Raw genomic sequence first — 24,228 nt, 5'->3', positions numbered from 1 at the left:
CTGAAGACTCCTTAAAGAAATGACAGAAAGCTTGTCTCAGAGGGTTCAGGCTGTGTTGGAGAATAAAGGAGCTCAGACCAACCAAATATGGATTTTCAAGCTTGTTATAATTGTACATACTCGGTTTTGTTTTACATACTATATTTACATGTATGTAACAGTCTCGGAAATAATTGGTGGTTCAAGACTTTTGCAGTCCTGGATGTTGCCACATAACAAGATTAAAATTAAGACAACCCATCCAAAATCCTTTATGTGTGTTGTTTCGTCTTTGTCTTTTTGGACCAATAGTCAAAAAGTCAAAATTTATGGTTTTAATTAATTGTTTACTTCTTTGAATCTAATTGGACGTGTTTAGGCTTCTTTTCCGTTCTCCAAAAGCGGAAAAAAGACCCAAATTAAGTGCCTAATTCTGATAAATCAGCCGACGCCAAGTTTATCAGTTTCAGCACCGGACAGCTCCTCAAACGCTTCATCAGTCTGAGAGTCTGAGTCTGACAGCTTCGTCTCCGCACCACCAAAAACTGCTCAGTGATTGACGGAAGCAGCGGCCAAACGTGGATCAATAGCGCTCCTGAAGCCCTATGAGGTAATGAAGAAGACGGGCTTTGAGAGCGCACGGATCCCGATGTGTCTCTTCGTGGCTTCTATAGGCCTCCTTAATGCTTGCTGTGGTCGGAAGAGGGCGGAGTGCGTTTGTCATCCAAGTGAGAAGCTCTCTGACTCGGTGCCTACTAAAAAAATATATAAATATAATAATAACAACCTGCCCACTTACCCCTCCCTTCCCTCCCGTTTTGATTCAGTCTATGTAGCCTGCACGCAGAGGGAGATTGTCCGCCGCGCAGCAAAGCCAAGACAGTCTTGTCTACAGTGTGGAGTAAGAGAGGTGGGGGAAAACAGCTGCAAGCGGATCCCCAACATCAACAAGCTGTATGAGGCATCTTTAAGCAAGAAGAAGGGGTTTGGCGAATCCAGCGAAAGGAGTTCTATCTTGCAGATTTCAATAACAGATGTGTGAATCTTTAAAAAATATCCTACAAGTGGTGAAGCGATGGTTTAGCGGAGAAATCTTATAGATTTTTCAAATCACGCCCGCCCGACGACGTTGTAATTCCGAGCAGCAATCCCCCAAACATCTGTGGACGCTCTCTGCAGGGAGATGGCTGTTTTCCGGCTGTCCTTGCTGCTGCAAGTGGGATTTGTGATCGGATCAAATTATAAATTCGTGGACTGGTCTGCTCATGGTGAAGGTATTAGATCACAGGAGGCGATTCTAGGTGCTCAGACGCACCGCCGGCAGCTGGCGCATCTCCGTGCGCCTCATCTCGTTCCCGGGGAAACGGCGGGGCTGCCGCAGAAAATAGAGGAGCATCTCCCGAGGGTTGTCACAGCTTTTTTACACACTGGAGACTCGACCACCTTAAAGCATGCCAACTGTTCGCGGAAGTACGAGCTCACCTCTTTGCAGGGAAGGTCACACACAACCCCGCATTACTCCATGAGCAGCGTGCTGGATACGGTGCTGCACGCCACAAACTTCCTCAACATGATCTTACAAGCCAACAGGTCCAGGGAGCACAATCTCCGGCGAGACATTGAGTGGTACCATGCCTTGGTTAGAAGTATACTGGAAGGAGACACTAAGATTCACCGGGCGGTTGTCACTTTTGGAGGGGATTCATCCTTTTCGGGGCCCTTGATGCTTCTCCAAGCCACCAGGGATGGTGGGGAGATAGTGCTCCAAGATCTGTCCAGCATGGCGCACCGCCATCTGCACAACCGCACCGCAGACACAGAGTGGTACCATGAGATGAAAGACAGGAAGAACCCCAGTTTCCACAAAAGGGTTCTGAGCCAAGAATCTAAATCTGACGACAGCTCTTTAAAAAGGGGAGAGAGTTTTATCCCAGACAGAACGCATGTCAAATGGTCTGCCCCCTACTTGGAGTGTAAAAATGGGAATTTTGTTCCCCGTTGGCTTCTGACCTTATCAGCTGCTTTTTATGGCTTGGAGTCCAACCTTGCACCCGAATTCAGGTAAGAACTCAGAGTGAGATCCACGCAATGTGGTGGAAAAAAACAATTAAAAATGAACACATTTCCAAAACAAGCTTGCCAAACCCCTTTCTTTTTTGCCTCAGCATAATCAGAAATCCTTTCATGTGAAGCTTAAAAAAAAGGTCTCACATCCCTGTTAAAACTGCACAAAAAGATTGACATGAACCAAAAGGTTAATTCAGGTGGGCTTAATTATCACTCTGTCTCTATACCTGGACAGGGCTTTTTCAGTTAATCACACCTGCCTCCTTTTTCCCTCCAAGCATAGGGCAGCCTCCCACCGGCCTCCCTCCGATTACAGCAGGGGGGTTTTCTCCTTTCCTTCAATGGACAAGGCGGCGGGATGCTAAAAATAACTCTGATGTTACTGGATGTAGCAGTGGTGGAAACCTCTGGCTACAGGCCCCAATTCATTTTTCAAACTCACTCAGCTGCATGCTTTGCTACTCAGGAAATGTCGTGTCTCCTGTGTCCCTTCTTCAAGAAGAGAAGCTGCTTTTACCCTCCCTCTTGATAAAAAAACAATCAGCCAAAACCAGCAAATGACAAAAGATAAATAAAAGAAATGCAGATCTACCTCCTAAACTCACTTTAGCTGCATCTTCATGGTGTTGTATGTCATATTTTATTCCAGTAATCATATGCACTGGAGATATGTGTGGAATAGTCAAGAATTAAGGCTCCATAGGATCCTGACCAATGAATATTTAATCCAGATCGCTAGTCGTGTATGTACTTCAGTGAATTTATAATTGATACACTCAGTATAATCACTGCAGGTTTTGACTCATTTGCAACCTATGCTTGCCTGTGAGCGACTTGTGTACCTTTTATTATCCCAGACTGAAGCCTCACACAGCAGCTTCACACACTTAAATTCACACTAAAGTCATCAGACTGTAAATCAGCTGCTACACTCTGACTAATAGTCAAATGTATCACATGCTTTGTTTGCCATTTTTTACCCCAAAGAAATTGTGTAACAGAAACTGTTTCCAGCTTATAACTCCCCCCCTTCAAACCCAGGCATCCCGCCTAAGATCAAATGTGTGAGGCGCTGGGTTTTATGCATAGTTTCATGTCCTTGGAGTGTGGTCTATTCAGTGGCATTGAGATAAACATCCTCTTGGTTTTCAAATCCCAGGAGAGCAATATCTATTTGTGAATTTGTTTCCTCACACAGACCAGTTCAAAATAACTACAGTTAAACATTACCACAGTCTATCAGCAGTTCTTGTAGCGTCACAGGATCTGCACACAAGACCAATGCCAGTTTAAATAGTTTAACATAATGTTAAATATGCTTCGTTCTCCAAGAATAAGACAAGACGATAGATACTAAGCTTATATCTGTGTGTCAGATATGAAGAAAGAATCATGAAATTGTAAAAATATAAAGGCATAAACACAGGAAACGTCTAATCAAGCTCATGTTACCCATAATAACCTGGTGCAACATACGAGCACTATAGCCTTTCAAGTCAGATCTACTTTGCATAAACATTTATGAGACACAAAAGCCATTATATATCTATATATTTTTAAAATATTGATAAACTTAAGGCCAAAGTCAATACCTTACTGTTTAATAAAACAGGTTTAATCCATCAGTGATTCTTAGTTTCTTCAGAGGCTGAAAAATAAAAGGATCTAGTTTGAGGACTTCATTGTGCCATAAAGGTACCCTCCAGTTATTGATCACCCCGCAAAAGTCATCTCTATTAAACAAAATCACACACTTATGTCTCCTCATGAAAATAACCAGTTAGTGCCTTAAAATAGCTTATTAACTCCACACATTCTCCTTACCTGACATGTAAATATCTCTGGATGTCAAACTTACAAGTTGGAGAGATTAGCTCTTCTGGTCTGGTACAAATTCAACTGGAGTTTTTGGAGTTAAAACTTTTGAAACTTTTCTTGGTTTACTGCGGTTCCAAGCTGGAAATGCTCAGCTACTGCATGGCACTGACTGCTTATTTCAATCATGATATGTCTTAACCTGACTTGCCAGATGGTTTGTTACACAGACCCGTCTGGAAAGTCCTCGGTGGTTACTGTTTGGAAAAGGTTCAGAAATATTTGGCAGGTGATTGGATGAAGCTTATGGCCATCACTGTCTGTCTGGAGCCAAGTAAACCAATCGCTCTAATGAAGCATGGCACCTAACACCTGCCCATAAGAGCCAGTATTAGATGCTGATTTGTCCAGAGTTTTATGTTCTGTGCCAAAGATGCACAGCTCGAAGTCTTGCAACATAGATTATCCAACGTCTTGAAAGATAAAGCAGCATGAAGAGAGTACCAAACTTTTTCTTTCTGTCAAAGGTTAAATTTGGATTTCTTTGAAGGGGTTCTTCAACAAACAAAGGGTGCTTTAATCATGGAGCTTTACGGTTGATTCTTGCAGGTCTTCATTGGTTGTTTCCCCCCCGTGTCTTGACTTTATGCTATAGGCTAATTAGTGCATACTGTATCCTCATATAAACCATACGGAGAGATTTTTGGTTACTGTTTGATGTCATTCATCGTGCAACCATCTTACAGTTACATCCGAGACGTGTTGATCCAAAATTCATATGATTCTTTACTGGGAAAGTTTTATCCAATGCCATAATTGTCTTTTTCTCACTATACAGAATATGATCTGAGGAAAAGGAAAAAGAAGACCAGTTAACAGAAATAAAAAGGATAAAACATATCTGTAAACCCAAACTTGTAGCATAATACTATTGCCTGATCACACGTTTCCATGAGCTCGCATGGGGCTGTTTTTGTGAAGAGGGCAGTCCCTTCATAGCTCAGGTTATGTGTATAACTATGTACTTAAGGTTTTCTGGTAAGAGTTACATTCGAGACATTCCTCATTCCAGTGTCTTTTTTGTCAAGTCTCATTTGTCAATTTCCTTGACAGCCGTCTTTCGGATGCAGCAACCAGACCTGCCAGACAAGAAACAAGAGAAGAGGGGAAAGACCGACTAATGTAGCCTCGCTGATTCTCCTCCCTTTCCCCTCCACATAAATACACAATCAATACAATCATGAATTAATAATGAACGATGTAGAACAACAACTCTGCATGGGGCATCTTTATTTCCAGCCTTTTAATGCTTTCTGTTCGAGGTGATGATGTTGCAAGAGGCGAAGTGACTTCTTGTGACTTTAACATCCGCCGGATGTAAATAAATAGAAACCGGAGGCTGTTATTTCCCCCCTTTTGTTTGTAGTAAACACAGGTGCTAAACAACTAATGTGACGTGTTAGAAAAGTGTGTAGACGTGTGTTTGTGATAGATCGACCCGTTGTCTCCATGAAGGTGTAAGAAAGCACAACTGTCACATCTCTTTTCATGCTGTCAGTCTCTCCAGCGGCACACACCGCACACAAGACTGGCTGTATTCAAGGAGACAGTGTGTTGTATATGTGTGTGCATGCAGTTGTTGGAGCTCCAGACATTCTTAAGGATGAATACTGTGTTGTCCTGACTGACAGGTTTCTTCTGACCAAAAAGAGCACACGAGACAGACACAAAGTGGAAGAGAAAGGAAAGGGAAAATGAGGTAGTAGGTAGTTTTTGTATCTGGTGAAAACACTTGAACTCACCGTTCACAGCACAGACTTTAATTGCTTTGAGGGTGAAGCTCGGGCTGCAGCAGGAGCAGTGGTGGAAAAAGAAAATTCACTGAAACGAACTTAAAAGTAAAACCAAATGGTGAAAAAAAAAGAGAAAAAGATTTATCATATTTTTTCAGAGGCCAAATGCAGTCATGTGAAAAAGAAAGAATTCCCTCTTTTAATCTTAGTTTTACACATAATAGTACATTAAAAGAATCATCTGGTCCATACCAGGTCTGAAAGTTAACTAAAGACGACATCAGATGAACAGCAACACATGATGTTGTTAAAAAATTAAAAATTAAGTCAGAATGCAGAAGCAGTGTGTAAAAAATTGCATCCTTACTGCTTACAAAGGAAATAAAATAAAAGAGTGATCAAATGCACTTGATTAACTGATCATCAGCAAATTTGAGCACTTCAGTAAGAACAGAAGTTTTAGCAGTTTGCTGGAAAGGGAAGACATCAGCAGTTATTTTAGGCTAGCAGACTGCTGCCCGACAGTCTTGGAAGGGTTTTAAGGCCATTTCCAAACTATTTGGAGTCACAAGTGGAAAACATTCAAGACAGCTGTCTTATCTTTCCAGGAGTGGACGTCCCAGCAAGTTCACCCCAAGAGCTACATCTCAGACTCTACAGGCCTCAGTTAGCATGTTAGAAAAAGACTGAACAAGGATGGCTTGTTTGGAAGGGCTGCTGGAGAAAGCCTCTTCTCTCTAAAAAGAACATGGCAGCACAGCTTAGGTTTGCAAAGCTGCATCTGAACAAAGCACAAGACTTCTGGAACAATGTCCTTTGGACAGACCAGACCAAAGTGGAGATGTTTGCTCATAATGCACAGCAGCACGTTTGGAGGAAACCAAACACAGCATATCAGCACAAACACCTCATACCAGCTGTCAAGCACGGTGGTGGAGGGCTGATGATCTGGGCTTGTTCTGCAGCCACAGGACCTGGGCACCTTGCAGTCATTGAGTCCACCATGAACTCCTCTGGATACCAAAGTATTCTAGAGTCAAATGTGAGGCCATCTGTCCCACAGCTAAAGCTGGGCTGAAACTGGCTCATCAACAGGACAATGATCCCAAACACAGCAGCAAATATACAACATCCATCCATTTTCTATACCAGCTCAATCCAATTTAGGGTCGCAAGGGGGCTGGAGCCTATCCCAGCTGTCACTGGGGCAGAGGCAGAGTCTAGACAGGTCACCCTGTCACACAAATGAGACTTTTGGATGTCAAAATTGTCCTTTTGACAACGGACAATTTAGAGACACCAATTAACCTGACATGCATGTTTTTGAACGGTGGGAGGTAGCCTGAGTACCCCGGGAGAACCCACGCATACACGGGGAGAACATGCAAACTCCACACATTTCCACACTCTCCATTTCTTATGCTTCTGGTTTAGTTGTAAGATCCTGAAAGGCTGGATGGTCTGACTTCTGTGGGAGCCCTCGAGCTCCAGGGAGAGCCAGCAGCATCAGCTTTGCTGGACTCCATCCAGAAACAAATATGGAAAAAATACTAACAATTCCACAGCTAAATGTGGTGTTTGATGCTAAACTGGACCGAAAAAGGGTGGGAGTTTAAAGAAAAATAAGATTGACAGTTTATTTTGAGCTGAAGGAAGTTTTCTTACCCGGTGAGGATGTAAGGATGGTGAAACGATAAGAGAAGCTGATGTGAGTCTAACCTTAGAGCGAGCAGGGGTTAAAGATCCCAAGGTGCTCCTTCTCCCACTGCTGACGTCAGTGGGACTCCACCGCTCAGTGAGATGGCCTGTCAATATGATGCTTTCAGCCCGTAAATGTCAGCATTACAGAAAATCCAACCACGCAGGCTTTCTGCTGTGTGAGAGATATTACATTCCTGATAATACAACGGGAGTAATCTCTGTCATTTTCGTTTCATTGCATTTATGACTCGCTGTATTGTGGTTACTGTAGGTTTATCCTTTAATAACCTGGTGGGAGGGAAAAGTGGAATTAAAGAGGAGGAACAAGAGTGCTGTGCAATGTCTGGAACGTTTTCAAAGATTTGGAAAAGGAATTTTGTGGATAAAAGTTTAAATGTTCTGAAGGTAGATGACTCATCGTATACGTATGACAATTAAACCAAGAGAAACTTATGAGATGGAAAGGATTTAGTAGCTTTAAGATAACTGATACAGACTGTACAGTGTGTGCTGTAACTTAATATGAGACAGGTATACCTTTGTCTCTCCCTGTCTCCCTGTTCTGTTCTGCAAACAAATGAAAATGTTGCTGATAATTTGAAGAAAAACAGAAAGTTCACACCACAGTAGGATTTAATCGTAACTCACATTATATGTGTGAAGATGAACTTGAATAACTAGATGATCCTGGAACTTTGGCATGTCATTGCTTCTATTTAAGCGATGGTGGATTTGTAAAGACTGAACATAACCCAAACGGAGACCAGGAGGTTTCGTTTTATATAACATCAGATTAGAACTGTTCACATTATTTACAAAAGCACTGAACAAACTCTGATAGAACTATCTTCCCACCGCATCTTTTGAAGAGTGCTTTTAATGAAAGAGCAAGCTCTCCAAAATGGAAGCAGTCTTTATTTGCTTTCAATCACTCCCACTTTCCCATGGGTGCCACATCCTTTTTGATGCCCGGCGACAGAACTCAATAAACTGACCGGAGCTGCACTGAAATGCTGGTAGAGAAGAAGCTTCGTGCCCAACGGCTCGACTCACATCAGCCTCCACGCGTCCTGTCAGCTTAATGCATTTCCATCACGGAAGAGACGTGTTCATTGGGAAGGCTGCACGACTCTTGCATTGTGATTGTTCCACAACATAATGCACGAACTGTGCCCTTCTGACAGGACTGCAATGCGTTTATATTCAAATGTGAGGGCAGGAGAATTAAGCATGTGGGTTTATGTGGGTGCTCGAGTCCCTCAGCGACTCAAATAATGCTCAGGTTTATTTGTACACAGTGTAGGTGATGTCAGGGGTTATTTCTGGATGCCCTTTGCCCTTATGCAGAGCATACTGAGAAAGTTTAGAGGATAAAACAAAACTGATCTGACTTAGTTTTTTTTGTTTAGATTAATGCAGTTGAATTTTAAATCTAGTTTAAGAGCAAGTTACTTGCAGAAAGTAGTCACTCAGCCCTCCTCTATGACAAAGCTGCAACACCAGTTTGTCAAGACATTTAGGAAAATATGCTTATTCTATTTTCTTCTTCTTATTTTTTCTTTATCATGTTTTATCTCACTTTATCTTATCGGTAAACTGTCCCTTTGTCTTTGTATTGAACCTCAGGGCACAACAGAACTGTGCACGTACTCATAGAACTGGTGTTATGTGCACGACCTGAAAGTTGTTAAGCAACAAAGTTTGCTGATGTTACATTAAGCTACCTCGACTAAAAAAAAAGGTAAAATAACTCCTCACGGAAGGACTTTGTGTCATGTTTGAATAGAAGTAAATCAAACCAAACCAATACAACCAAGATCTCCGTATAACAAGGGAAAATAGGCCACTTTGTGGGAGTCTGTTTTATCAAAAAGGGCATTATTCAGAGGATGGAAAGCTGGAAATGTTTCAGTTATGGGCAGAAAATATGAGACTAGAGTGCAATGAGCTGTGTGTTCTGGTAATACTTTGCTCCTGTATTAATGTTTAAAACAATGTACATTTAAACATAATTTACAATGATTAAGTAACACGGCTTCAAAGCTAAACTAGCTTAATCTAACTTGGAGTGAGATTTGAGGTTTCTTCTGACCAGACCTCAGGACTTTCAGTAAATTATCTACACTTACACAATGAAGCAATCACAAATGACACTTTCAAACGAACTGCACATGTGTAATGTACAGTTTTAATATATATCAGGGCCAGGACTCGATTAAAAAAATTTATCTAATTAATTAGAGGCTTTGTAATTAATTAATTAATCGAAATTAATTACATTTTAATCGCATATAGATATTTGACCTGAGAACAGTGAGAAGCATTTTTTCACATGGATTTTAGAATAATGACTGAATACATAAGTTTAAGCAACAAAACGTTGCTTATTTTTTTTCAAGGTGGTACTTAACCAATCGTGCTCTTATCGTCGCTTCCATCCATCCGTCCATTTTTTAAATTTATTTTTTTATCCCTTTTAATGGACAGGACAGATAAAAAGAGACAGAAAGCAGAGAGAGGGGGAATGACACGTAGTAAACGGCCATCCGATGCAGGATATGGACCGGGTCCAACTGCAGTGAGGACTGTAGCCTCGCCTGCACGACCCACTACTACACTACCGACCACACCATCTGTCTGGTTTTTAAAACAAAAGTTCCCATCCACGAGGCCAACCAAAGCAGTCTCATCAGCTTCTCCGTTCATGTTTGACTATTGTTCACTGTGGTTTGTTGCTGTCTGAAGTGAACGTTAGTTGGTGCTCCAGTATAACCGGTATGTCTGAAACTCATCCAGTGAGAAACGTTCCGTGGTGCAAAAATAAGTGCGATTAAAATGCATTAATTTTTTTTAACGCGTTAATTTTTGTGTGATTATTTCATCTTAATTAACGCATTAAAGTCCCGGCCCTAATATATATATATAAACATATATATATAGATTGACCATTAGCCGGTAGCTAGTTAAGGCTTCATGCTTGTGAATGCACCCAACAGTTCTGAAAGTGAAGGAACAGGGGTCAGACACATAAAGAAAACCCTGTAAATGAGGATGTGTCTGAGGACTTCGGCTAAATAAGATATTTCTCATTTGGAGCCACCAAGCTGCCTCAGCTCACCTTCAGTGTCTGCTAACAAATCCCAAGCAGAGTCTCTCCTGAAAGAGCTGAGTTTTACATCAGCCAGATCTATCTAAAGCCAACTTCTTAATGTTTCGGCTAACATTAGCACAGAGTGGCAGAAAGACCAGAGCCCCTGCTGGTGGGATGCTCCTCTCTTAGCTGCCCTGGCCTTTAAACCCACAAAGAATGCAGGATGAAAGGAGAGAGCACTCTGTTTCCTGGGGCAGCACTATCTCCTACTCTCTGTGATAATCCTGTCTTTATGCCCGAGGGCCTTGATGGCCACCATGATGCCTCTGCCTATGCTCCTTGTTGCCACTTTCAAATTACTATCCAGTCTTTGTGCTGCACACATCCTCAGCCATTACCTATGTTTTATACCACACTTGCTCTTCTCTTTTCACAAGCTTTTTTATACGCCATATGTCTGCTTTGGCAGGGATGCCAAAGCCTGTCCAGGGAAGCTGGAAATAGAAGAAACAAAGAGGAGGCGACTGCAGAAAAAAGGACAGAAAACGGAAATTTCTCTTCTTTGTACACTATTTTAAACCCACAAGGAAGAGTTAATCCTAAAGCTGCCACTGACAGACATTGTGATGAATTCTACATAATAAACAAACTGTAACGTGTCTGTGCTCTGTTGCAGTGAACAGTTTTCTGTCCATATTGCATCACAGAGAACTGAAGGTAATTTCTCAGCGAAACAACTTGCAGTGCAGGAAAAAACGAGGTCAGAATGACCGAACCAGCAGTTATTACTAACAGAAGTACAGGCAAAGAGCGCTTTGCACTCCCCTGGTGCCAACTGGGAGCTGGGTATAGCAAACCAGCTCCAGTGCACCTGGAGAACATGCCACAGCAGCAATATTCGTGGATGTGTGTTCCTGTGCACTCCTGTGGGTGTATGAGAAACTGATTTTAGTGATTTTATGTCATATTATGACAGGATGTATTAATATGCATTTAAATATCTGAATTGGTTTGGTTTTAGTAAACAGCTCTTGCTGTCAGGATGTCCCCATCGTGCTTTCGTGTCTGAAGCACGTTTGAATAATCAGACAATAGAGAATTTAGAACATTTTTCTGCTCTCCGGCTCCCCCTACTGTTGTCACGTCTTTGTCAAAGAACATTGTCAGCGTGAGCTTTACAAATCTACTGCCCCACAAATTGAACAATCCACACAGATGCCATCAAAAGCCCACGAAAATGTCAAGCAACCAAAAAGCAAAACGCTGGGGTGCAGGGTTGGAAACCAAAGTCGTGAATTGTGGTATCTGAGCGCCTGGGTGCTCCAGGGCAGTTTCCGGCCCGGTAATGTGCAGAACAAAAGTCAATGTACTGAAAAATGGGCCAGAAGCACATCATTCTAAGGTTAATAAACTTCTGTACTATTGTTTCAAATCCCATATGTTTTACAAATAGAATATAGTGCATCAAGGTTGTGCAGAGTGGCAAATCCTACATGTTTTCATAAAACAGTCCTGCAGTTAAAGGGAAAATAATTATCCCAGTTACTGAGTGTGATCCATCAGATCCAACACAGTGATGCAGTGTTATTCACTGCTCTTGTGCTTGCTTTTGTCTTTTCTTGTATAAGAGTGCTCAAAAACTGTAGTGTTCTGCGGCTGAAGGGATGCATCCCACAAGCCGGATGAGGTAAATATCTGTGGTTAAAATTAAGAGGTGTGTGGTTATATAATTGAATGAACACATGAACCAGTGAAAAACAGGCTCTCAGTGTTTATTAAAAAGGAGAAGAGTTCAAGAGAGTTTCAGCAAGAAATACAGATTAATTAGAGATAGTTATTGAGCCACATCGGTTACAGAGCGGGAGCGTGACGTCGAACTATCTGATATCAAAAAGGCCGAATATAGATCAGTGGCAGGTTTTTCAGTGCATTCTGGCATCACTATTTTAATTCCTCTAATTCCTCTAAGAAGTAACACAGCAACACCGACAGTATCCACTGTTTTACATATCGTTTGGCTGAATTTCCACAAGCGATGCTTCGTCTCGGACGTTACTATGGAAACCACACCATGATTTTATACAGCTATTCTTTACATTGTTGGTGACTTTTTACATCAGCTATTGCTGCTGAAGGCCTTTGTTAACACTTCACCGTAGTTTCACTCTCCGTTTAGTGTAACCATCAGCAAACAAGTAAAAATATATGCTAAAAAGCATTATATGATGATATATGATTCAGGTTAAAAGCTAGTAAATCTGTCTAACTTTTTAGCAATAAAAAAAGCCAGAAATAAAAAAAAAACTCTTATTTTGACACAGTTTTCCAGGGAATTTGAATAAAACAGCTATTTTTTGTGTGAATATATATGGAGTTACTTCTGAAATCAGATATAAACAAGTTCTGCTAAATTAAATTTCAGACTGTTCTCATGCTAATATAAAAAGTAATAAAGTAGTTTTTGTTGCCTACATGTACCAAAACATAAGAACAAGTAAAAACTGCCTATCTAGACCAAACCAAAGTTCAAAACTAAAGTAATTATAGCTAAATAAGAAATCAGAACGATGACTCCTTAAGAGACTCGGTGTTTCTTGGTTTTTCTTCTCCCTCATCTGAGCATAAGAACACGAGTCCACCAAGATGAAGCCATTAGCCGACTTTCCTCTGGCATTGTTTCTGAATGGCACATCATTGGTGTGGCAAGTAATTTCAATTACCACACCACATCATTGACGATGTGGGCTTTTTGTGTATTTCTGTGAGAGCAGCTTGTTTTAATTAGCTAAATGTGTTGCATTAGAGTTAAAATTTGATTTGGAAGGCTGCCTGGCAGCTCCACTGTGGGCGACCCCTGAGTGAAAGTCCTGATTGCAGTAGGTCCTGGCTTCTGGTTCTTTGTTACTCGTCTTTTCCCTCTTTGTGCTACTCACTCGAATCTCTTTAAACTCAAAAAAGAAAAAGGATTTGGCTCAGACACAGCTGCCAGTATTTGGGGCTTTGTTGACACTTGTGTGTCCCCACCATCAAATGGGCCGATTCGTGTTACCTATTCCAACTGCAAGTGATTGGTACTGATCAATTAGGTGATTTTTTTTCGGTGCAATCTGTTGGTTTCCTTAGCTAGGATATTATTTTTTCAATTGGCTCTATATGAATGAATTGGATTATGATTACAATGAATTGAATTCCAATTGGCTTGAATTGGACTATATTATTTAAGTGCCTTGAGATGACAATTGTTGTAATTTGGCGCTATATAAATAAAATTGAATTGAATTGAAATTGAATTTATATATGCGGTATATTTTGTACACGAGGCAATAGTGCAGCTAAAATGAGTGAAAAGCATTAAAAATATTAAAAAGAAACGGGTCAAAAATAGAAAATAAATAATTTGAAAATAAGTTCAGATAAGAAATAGAGTTAAAATAAACAAAGACAGCAGCCTCGGTAAAAGGGGAAGTTTTAAGTCTAAAATGGGGTTCAGGGAGTTTGTGAAGAGCATAAATTCTGAAAGCACCTTCAGTTTGCCTGGTTTGGATCCAGGGAACACCGAGTAAATGTGACCCGCATGACCTGAGGGGATAGATGCCTCATAGGGTACAATAAAATCAGAAATATATTTCATCCCAAGAACATTTAGTACTCAAAAGCCTTAAAGAGGGACTTTGGAGCAATCCAGAGCAGCAACTACTGGTGTAATGTTCTCCACTTTTATCATTTAAGAACAGATTTCAGGTTATAATATTCTCCATTAACACCCAGATGAAACCACTGAGCACAGCATAAAATGCATTTATCACAGCAGTTATCTAGTTATCTTAACTCTAAAAGTTGAATCGCCGATGCTTTTTCAGACAAAACTCCCAGAAACTGAAAGACCAAATTTATCCGTTAATCCAAAATGAAACCGGTGTGATTGTCAAATGAGCATCAACGGAGCTGAATGTCAGTGCAAACAGATTCGACAGATTAAACAGCAGTGAGTCACTCTGGAGAAGAGATTTGTTTTATCGTTCATTCGATCAAACGAAAATGTTTCCTGTTGAAAAAATGGTTATTATTGTTGTCATGACACATGTCTTGCTGAGCTGTAACTCTGTACAGGACGTCTTCAACAAAGTTTAAAGATACTGTAGATATTTGAACAACTCTTGCCTCTGGCTGTGCTCCATTTTTAAGTCTGTATGTGTAAAACCTGTATGTGGGCTGAGGTCGCTTGGATGCAGTTCAGGGGTTCTTTTGGAGCTGAACACGTCTTAGATAAATAGTTTTGTGTTAAAATAAGGGAGCTTGGTTTTCTGAAAAGTTACACAGTCGGTGTATAAAGTGTTTATCCGTTTGTCCCGTCAGCAGCTGCTGAAAGGCAGAAAAGACTCACAGCAGTGAAAAGATTTATCAGAATCAGAGAGGCTGACTCTCAGAATAACACGTTTGACCTTCTCTTCACAGAGCTTTAGGAAGCTAAGTAAGTGTAAATCCTCAGCAGCCCTGTTTGAAGTTCCTGCCTGGCTCAGCTGCCTTTTCCTGTTGCCATGGCCGAGCATTTTTCTGTGTTATCTGACTCTCTCGTTAGATTTGTTGACTTCCATCTTGTGAGCGGGGCAAGAAAATCAAAGATGTGGTTAAATTGAGATGTTTTCCATTCGTCTTGAAGTTTTTACAGCTGCTGTGTTCTCAGTTCATTCAGAACCTGTTTGGGTCTGAGTGATTTTGACAAATGAAAACAATTATGTAAAGTGCATAATAATAGATCTCAACTTGAGAGGCTTTGGGGGATGTAAACAGGAATTACACTGTTGTCATGGAGACAGCTGCAGTAGCGAATGTGACCCTCTTTCAGTGTATATTCTTTTACATTTTCAACTGACTGGCATGAAGGATTATGCCGAATTAGCTACCAATTATTTTTTAAATTCAATTACAAGATGCACAGACTCATCCGTGGATTCCTTGAACTTAAAGAAAGCTTGTAAAATGATGTTCTGCTTTATGGTTACTTGACATTTTTCTGGGTTTGTGACGGCGTGTTTGTGTCCTCTTCAGCACGGCTGTACATGTGCAGGGCTCACACAGAGATTTGTTTTCCCCAACTGTAGGGGGTGCTAAAAACCAAAAAAGTTGCACAAACTGTCTAGTTTTACTTAAATACATGGGCCAAAAAGGAGAGTTGGCATCCAACCATTTCTCCCCGTAAGCTCCATCTTCTCTTCCCATCATTTCTCTTCTTCACAAGTTTTGATAGTTTTTTTTCCAAAACAAAAGCTAAACCGGCAACAACAACAGCAGGTTCAAGTGAACCATGAGAAAGCATCCTTACAAAATGACGTTCCTGTCCGTGCTTGATGTAATTTTATATTCACTGTACTTACTTCATCTTGTAGTTGGTTGACATTGGGCAACACAGTCAATTTATAAACACATATTTATGGAACAACAACAGTTTGATTTATCTTCAAAATTTCAAAACCTGTCAAATATATTCCTCCACTGAACGACTACTGATTCTCCCACAGCTGGGTTGACGGTGTCTTCTTCTCTTACAGGGGTGTGGTGCGAGTAGACGTTAATCTACAGGATGTTGATATCGACCAGTGCTCCACTGACGGCTGGTTTGCTGGAACCCATCGATGCAACCTGACCACCATGGAGGTGAGTGTGCTGGACATGTGGATCAGTCAGGGATTGATTTGCACAGTAAAAGTGAACTGTAATGTACACCCACGCATCTCCATGAGGCACTAAATGGAGAGGCAGTAAACCTCTACGTCTTGTGACAAATGGACGGTGATCCAATTCTCTGCCATTGTTACAAACATCTAATGCCTAACTAAACACTGCGGGGTCTCTTTTAAATCTACATGAAAGTATATTCTAACGTCGTAATAGATCTGTATGTAGTAAGCTTGACTTGTTTCCAAAGGTCAAAGTTTAGCAAAAAATAACTGGAGCAGTTGTGCTTTTATTGTTTCCATCAAACATATATCATAAATCTGCCCTCAGCAGTCTAACGATCCTGTTAAAGAATGACCTGATATTTAATCAATGATCAGTCCTGGAGCGTAAGAGTGCTTTGGTCATAGTTTAAGTTTTATCAAAGGCTGCTGCACTTTGTCTCTGTTGGATTGGTCTGTTGACACTGAATGCACAGCATCGCATGAAACTTGGATGGACAGATGGACCAAGTCGTTTTGCACTCATGAGAGATACACATGGGTCTGTTTTCAGTGTCAAGAAATGTAGCTGACCTCGAAATCTAAGTGATGGGAATTGAAAATATTTTTCTGCTGATACAAATGCCTCACTGTCTGAGGGCTTTGGAACATGTAGCTTCATGCGAGCTCTTGGACAAGATGATAAAAACTCGCAGCACTGATATTTTTAGGATGATGTCAGACTGCCAATCCGGTATCATGGCAAAGCGCCTGCCGGTCCAACACAGCACACTGTGCCAGGATCTTGTTTTGACTCGCTACACCCTGTTACCTCAGAGCTCAGTGTTATAAGGTATGCTACAACTCAGCCAAATGTACCATTTAACTGTGCATATGACAACTAGTAAGCTAACTGCTCTGCCTTCATCACTGAAAAGCATCACGGAAGCCAGAATTTGAAGAACTTGGGGTGTGCCGGTAAACTGCAGAGGATCACTAAGGTGATGGAGAAAATTATTAAATCTAAGAAGAGAGATCTGGGCTCAGTGGCTTGTAGGCCCAAGTATTCTTATAATGCAGTGGTTGTGGGACTGTATGTGCATGTACTAAGTGCAGTTACTTTAAAGTAGCAAAGGTTGGTCATTAAGTGGTCAGCTGATGCTTGGTGGGTTGAATCCATGATTGTCGTAGCTCAAAATGTCATTCTAAATGTGCTTTTCATAGTAATCTATAAGTTTCCATGTAACTCGTGGTCAAGGCACCACAAAACTTCACTACCTGCCACTTCAGCTTCTTTGTTAAGAGCAATAGATTTTAAGGATGTGCTGTAGATCAAACTGCTTCATAATGCATGTGATGTAATGGATTGCAGTGAGCCTCTTTTAATAATTAATTACTCTCTTTGAGTACTTCCACCTTTCGCTGGACAGTCTATGCAAGCGACATTTGACACAGTCATTGTGCGTGTGTGTGTGGCAACTTTAAAAAAGACATACGTCGTAAATTACATCGATTTTGGTACGGTTTGCAAAATAATAAAGTCTGTGGGCCGTAAGCTGAGAAATACCTCTGGACTTTGCTTGCTTAAAAGATAAATAATGAAAGCTGTGTTAGTCACGCATATCCAGGGAAGCGTTCTGTCTTGCATGACAGCTTTATTACACAGGAGTGCTCATTACCATCACACCTGATAGAGAAACAAAAGAAGTATATGAGGAGGAATATAGAGAAAGAGCACCACTTAAATGAACCCCCTCATTATCTTCAGTGAATGTTTATCACTGAGTTTTTACTGTAACTTATAAATTACACAACGTTGGGCAACCGTGACTGAAAGCAAGTCATCGTTTGAGTGCAGGAGTGCATGACCAGGTAAATCAGAGGTGAAGTGGGATGTGTGCTACGATTAGTCACAACACAAGTCTGGTTAAGACTTTTGCACATGTCTGTAGCAGTTTGTTCATAAAGTTCTCATCATCATCACACCTGATAGAGAAACAATGAGGGATTGCATGGAGAAACATCGACAGAACTTATTACATAAGGCTATGCAAACTTAAATGAATGCTTAAATGAATGAATGTCTTATCTGTTACAGCTTTCGAGTGCTCAAGTGCACGAGCAGGTACATCGAAGGTGAAGTGGGGTGCGCCTCCAGTTATGATTAGTAAGCACGAGTACAGTGAAATATCAAAAAGAAAACAAAACTGTAAGGAAACAGTAATATTCCAGCAGCTAAGGTGCCAGAAAGATCAGTTATTGACATTATTTTTACTGTATTGGGAATTTTCACTGAGGAATGTTGAAGCATAAAATAACAAAAAGGGGATTTTTGTAATGTGGGACTATAACTGAACGTGGCAACATCATGGTACCCTGCTCCTTTTCTACATGTTTTTGATGAGAAAATTTAATCTATGTTCTCAGAAGACGTGCAGCTTTTAGTCAAACTGCAGCGACAGCAGCATAACCATCATATGCTACGCTGTAAACGAGACAGTCTTATTGTTTCTCACTGAAAACAAAACCAAACTAAAATGCAATAAAAGTAAAGATACGATTTTTTAAAATCGGACCCAGTCCACGTTCATATGTGGTCCTAAATGGGAGACATATCCGATGTTTTACGGAGCGACCACAGTCTGAAAGGTAATGTCGCATTTCATCCGACTTTCACATCGTTGAGGTGAGACAGACGTCACCGGGGACACCGTCGCACATCATTCAAATTTGTGCACAGGTGCTGAGACGTATGGCGTCCATATTTACCTCCATGATCGCAGCATCTCTTCTCTCTTCTGTGCGAGTTGCTTCAGGGCCGTAGACTGTTCACACTGGAGTCTGATGGCGGTCCCATTTAAAGTATAATGTGAACACAACCACATAAAAAAATTGGAGCTTTGCAAAAAAAGCCTCAGCCACATTTAGATGCGACTCACTCCTGTGAGTCTTTGCACTTACCACCATGAAACTGACCTCAGTCAAAGTCCTTGCCCCTACAAATGTATTTTAACTTTAAAAAGGGACATTTTATGTGTTTTTCACAGGTTTTTATCAATGCAGGTTTTCCTTGTGCACGTGCAACAGCTGCTGCTGAGCTGAAAGCTTTGAGGCCATTTAAATATCCAAGTTTGGAGTGTTTTGTTCGTTTTATTGTCGTTCGTTGGTGTCTCAGCGCTGCCACACACTTCCATCATTCTCCACCGCAACAGTAAATCAACCCTGCCCATCATCAAGTGCTCATCATCATCATCACACCTGATAGAGGAACGACAGAAGTGCACAAAGCGGTATATTGAGAAAGCAGCACTGATTTCAGCCCCCTCATTATCTCCAGTGGAGGTTTTTATTGTAATTAATAAATCACACAAGTCTGTGCAGGCGTGAAATAATGAAAGTCACCGTCCTATCTGTTGCAGCCTTTGAGTGCATGACCAGGTAAATCAAAAGAGAAGTGGGATTTGTCTCCAGTTTTGATTAGATGACTGTAAAAAAATATTCCAGCAGCTCAGGTGCCAGAAAAATGCTGTAAAATAATCGAGTCATGAAAATACAGTCGTCTGTCACGCACTTGCATTATTCATGTCAATTCTCTGCCTTTAGATGCTCTTTATCAGAGTGCATGCAGCAACACTTCACCTCTCCTTTGTTTCTGATTGGCTGGCACCAGAACTATGACTTCCTTTCATTGCACAGCCACTGTTGTTCAGTTTAAATTTTAGAAGCGAATTCAACAAGATGCAGTTGTTTCCAGCACTCTGGCTTCCTGGCCTCCCCCTGTATCCTTCTCCACAAGACGCCTTTTGACCAGCCAAGCATGCAGGCAGCACCAAACTCAGACGGAAGCAGATGCCACGGATGGCTGATCCACCGGGCGAGCAGACGAAGGCAAAACAAAAATGTGGCTGAGGCACGCCATGAAGCGAACAAGACACTAATCCAACAGTTCCAAAAACTGATCAGTAGGCATTACAGTTTTGGAAGTAAAGTGGGTAAAAATGACTCCTTAATGTTGTTATTTCTTAATTTAAATGGCTTTGAAGACAGAACATATTGAGTATTCTTAATTATTGTTGAAATTTATTAGGTATTTTAAGAAAGATAAAGGTTGCAAAGGATAAAAATAACTTCCAAGTGTCCTTCAGTTACAATAGAAACATACACATACATTATTTACATCCTAAAATGTTAACATGCAGCTCTCAAAAACAATATATCACAATCAATTTCATCATGCACTCTGATGAGGCCCAGTTACTGCACCTATTCATTTAAAGCAATTCTCTTGATGAGGGATGTGGGTCTGACTCATACACGCCACAGTGAAGCTATATAAATCATGCCGTGGAAAAGAACCGAGCCTGAAGACGTTCTACGACAGTGATGACAGCATTTTCTGTTCCAGGGGTGTGCACATGCTGTTGGAGGTGAATGTTATTTTTCTAATATCTCAAAAAGAGTACCTCTATTAGTGCATTTTGTCGTTCTTTAGTGTTTTGCCACCCTGAGGCACCTTTCATACTAGAATGTGGCTGTGGACGACGATGATGGATGTTTCAATCAATTAGCTTATTGCCCAGAACAAGTGGAGCCGTGGGGGATCGGAGCCCTGTGAAAGGCAGTGACACATTACCTGAATGAGCGTTATGACAATAAGTGACACAACCACCACCGAGTGAGAGCAGTGACGGCCACGAGTTTGACTTATGTTGAGCTTTGATACATATTCAGATTATTTATCATCAACAATGGATGTGTCCGCTCCATATAAGCAAGTTCAACCCATGGTCAGACAGTGCAATGCTCAGAGAAAGTCCAAAGATCCTAAGAGCTACATCTCAGACACTACAGGTCTCACTTATGTTAAATGTTTACTACAGTACGATGAGAAAAAGACTGAACAAGCGTCAGGTGGTGTGTTGGTCAGGACTGTCGCCTCAAAGCAAAAGGGTTCCTGGTTTGAATCCTGGCCTTTCTGTGTGGAGTTTGCATGTTTCCCCCATGAATGTGTGGCGCTACAGGTACTCTGGCCACCTCCCATCATCCAAAAACATGCATTTTAGGTTAATTGACGTCTGTAAATTGAGTGGAGTGAGTGTTAGTGTGCATGGTTGTTGACCCGTCCAGAGTGTGCCCTGCCTCTCTGCTCCAGCCCCCTACGCTGGGTACAGAAAATGATGAAAAATGAACAAGGATGGCTTGTTTGGAAGGGCTGCAGGAGAAAGCCTCTTCTCTCTAAAAAGAACATGGCAGCACAGCTTAGGTTTGCAAAGCTGCATCTGAACAAAGCACAAGACTTCTGGAACAATGTCCTTTGGACAGACCAGAGCAAAGTGGAGATGTTTGGTCATAATGCACAGCAGCACGTTTGGAGGAAACCAAACACAGCATATCAGCACAAACACCTCATACCAGCTGTCAAGCACGGTGGTGGAGGGCTGATGATCTGGGCTGGTTCTGCAGCCACAGGACCTGGGCACCTTGCAGTCATTGAGTCCACCATGAACTCCTCTGGATACCAAAGTATTCTAGAGTCAAATGTGAGGCCATCTGTCCCACAGCTAAAGCTGGGCTGAAACTGGCTCATCAACAGGACAATGATCCCAAACACAGCAGCAGATCTACAACAGAATGTGTGAAAAAGAAAAGAATCAAGGTGTTACAATGGTCCAGTCAGAGTCCAGACCTCAGCCTGACTGAAATGCTGTGGTGGGACCTTCAGAGAGCTGTGCAGAAACCAATGCTGCAAACCTCAATGAGCTGAGGCAACGTTGGAGGGAAGAGTGGGCCAAGATTCCTCCACAACCATGAGAGAGACTGATAACGTCCCACAGGAAACAATTACTTCAAATTATGGACTTTGTTAAACTTAATGTAAAACTTTGTTTGAAACTGAAAGGTTAAACATTGTAAACCTGATTTTATCCAGATTCAGTAAGACTGAAAAAGCTAAACTTTTGAAACACGATCACTAAATGGAACATAAAAAGTCGTTTGAGTTATTCTGCTCAAAAGCAAATGAGCTAATCTTCAACCCGACCACTTTCAGAGTTAATCCAACTTTGATGTCTTTCAAATTAATTAATTAATTTTATTTCCTATTTAATTAATCTATTTTTCATGATTTTACATTCTGCAACTGAAATTAAATCCATTGTCTTTAAAACTCTCCACTTTCAATCGTATATTTTCATAATATTGTTAAATCAGTGTTCTCAAATGGTCTTAAATGTTGTTCATTGTAATTATATTATATATTTGGGACAAAATGTCATCCAAACAAAAATACAGCACCAAAGAAAACAGTTTGGGCACATCACTCGTTAAAAATGAACGGTTCTGTGCATCAAAACGTTCGACAGCTGCTTTATTTATTGTGACAGGCTGAAGCACTTCCATGAAAAAATTCCAGTCAAACTGCTGCCTGACAGGCAAATGTCATGGTGTCTGTGTTCAGAACGCTCTGCTCCACGTGTGGTTTGATTTTTCCATCGCTGTGTTTCTGCATCTGCTGTTGGGAAGCTAAAGTGGATATTTTGTTTCTGTCTGATGAATCACTGTTACATCTTGACCTTAGTTCACGAGGTTGCCTCGGCTCAGCCTGCTATCATCTCAATCACATGCTGGTTTCTCCTCCGTGCACCCTGTGCAGCTGAATTAATGATGGCATTAGAGTTAAACAACCACTGCTGCCCTCCTCTGCTTCTTGCCCTCGCCTGTTTTATTTTTTACCTTAAACACACGTGTGAGCCCCTAAGTTCTAAGTTCAGCACTTTGTACACAATGCAGCTAACCAATCTTAGTCGTTTAATGAATAAATAAAAGGTGGAGACACCGGATTTGGTTGTTTTTGTCTCAACAACATTAACATTTCCTGGTCTTAACACCAAAATGAATGCCAGCTGCTTGCATGTTAAGTCTCTGTAGCATCACTACATGCAGAATTTGGTCTCCATGAGATGACTGTATGTGTAAGTTATACGTTTGTCTCCATATTGTATGCATTCATTGAGATGTTTATGAAACCTAATTGTTTTAGTTCAACTAAAACTATCCATTCATTCATTTTTCATACCCGCTTAATCCAATTTAGGGTTGCGGGGCTGCCATTGGGCGAGAGGCAGGGTGCACCCTGGACAGGTCGCCAGCCCATCACAGGGCGACAGCGACACAAACGAGACAATGGTTGCTTCAGAGTTTAAGAATATCCAAGCATACATACATTTGCACGTATGGAAAATGTTTGGAAATCGCTAAAAGAAAACCAGATGTGCTGAGTTTGGATTGAAAGCCAAAAACAGCTGATTGGCATCAACTCAGCTGGGGACCTGCAAACAAGCCGTTCGAGTCCTGCACTGCGTCTGTTATTTTGATCTCATTGTCTCTTTCGCTGCAATCTTTACTCGCACCCTGCCTTTAACTAACGGGGGTCAGACAGATCACACAATGGGGGTGTACTGTATGGGCTGCCACGATAACGAACCCTTTGTCTGCAGGAGACCACGTAAAATGCTGCTGCAAGAGTGTGACTTTCAGATTACCTGTCAGCCCAACAGGCAAAACAGTATTTAGTTTAATTTGATTTGTTTCAGATCTAAGAAGGAATGGTAGCTAAACTTATGGGACACTAACTGACAATCAGTGTCAGATTGGTTTGAACTTTACCTGCAAATGCAACATATTTACACCTCATTCTGTCCTATGATCATTTTCCTTTTGTGCAACATGCAGAAATCATTAAACTGTTTTGTTCATTAGGCAGCTACATTGTGACTGAAAGTCTGGATTTGCATTTCTATTCCGCTGCTAAAATGCTCCCTGAATGCAATACCAAAAGCAATAAAACATGCAATTAAATGTTGCTTTGTATTTAATCTGTGTAATTGAATAGTTAATGTAAGCCTGTTCCTCATTTGGGGATAATAACATACACTGAAGCACCGAAGTCATACGTTTAAAAATGTTTTTTAAGGTTGTTAAAAGATGAATAAACAATTATTCCTGAACTGATTTGATTATATATTACATGTTACTTGCTAGAAACTACAAATACAGTCAGCACAGCTGCCTTGGATACCACATATCGTTATGTCACATGTGTCAATCTCCACTGGATCTTCATTTT

At 41.1% G+C, this 24,228-nt stretch overlaps 3 protein-coding genes across 4 annotated transcripts in view; 1 reads left to right on the top strand and 2 right to left on the bottom strand.

The window, feature by feature from the left end:
* Window positions 1–24,228, bottom strand: part of LOC140284746 (apolipoprotein D-like) — a 251,193-nt gene that overhangs the window by 133,130 nt on the left and 93,835 nt on the right. The gene's annotated exons all lie outside the window — the stretch shown is intronic.
* The window catches only part of gpr158a (G protein-coupled receptor 158a), a 76,546-nt gene continuing 53,159 nt past the window's right edge, over window positions 842–24,228 (top strand). For both annotated transcript variants that reach the window (XM_072378715.1, XM_072378714.1), the window contains exons 1-2: window positions 842–2,040; window positions 15,996–16,101. In XM_072378715.1, coding sequence (XP_072234816.1) covers window positions 1,163–2,040; window positions 15,996–16,101 — 984 coding nt within the window. In that variant the 5' untranslated portion in view covers window positions 842–1,162. The remainder of the gene's footprint in view (window positions 2,041–15,995; window positions 16,102–24,228) is intronic.
* nell3 (NELL (neural EGFL like) family member 3) overlaps window positions 2,641–24,228 on the bottom strand; it is a 217,275-nt gene continuing 195,687 nt past the window's right edge. Inside the window, exon 6 of the transcript XR_011910219.1 lies at window positions 2,641–2,656. The gene's annotated coding sequence lies outside the window, so the exon portion shown is untranslated. The remainder of the gene's footprint in view (window positions 2,657–24,228) is intronic.

Source organism: Leuresthes tenuis, unplaced genomic scaffold (genome assembly GCF_036924035.1).
Source record: "Leuresthes tenuis unplaced genomic scaffold, fLeuTen1.0.hap1 SCAF_24, whole genome shotgun sequence".
In the NCBI taxonomy this organism is placed as follows: Eukaryota; Metazoa; Chordata; class Actinopteri; order Atheriniformes; family Atherinopsidae; genus Leuresthes; species Leuresthes tenuis.
Note: the sequence above shows the minus strand (reverse complement) of the source record. Positions and strands in the feature narration are given on the sequence as shown.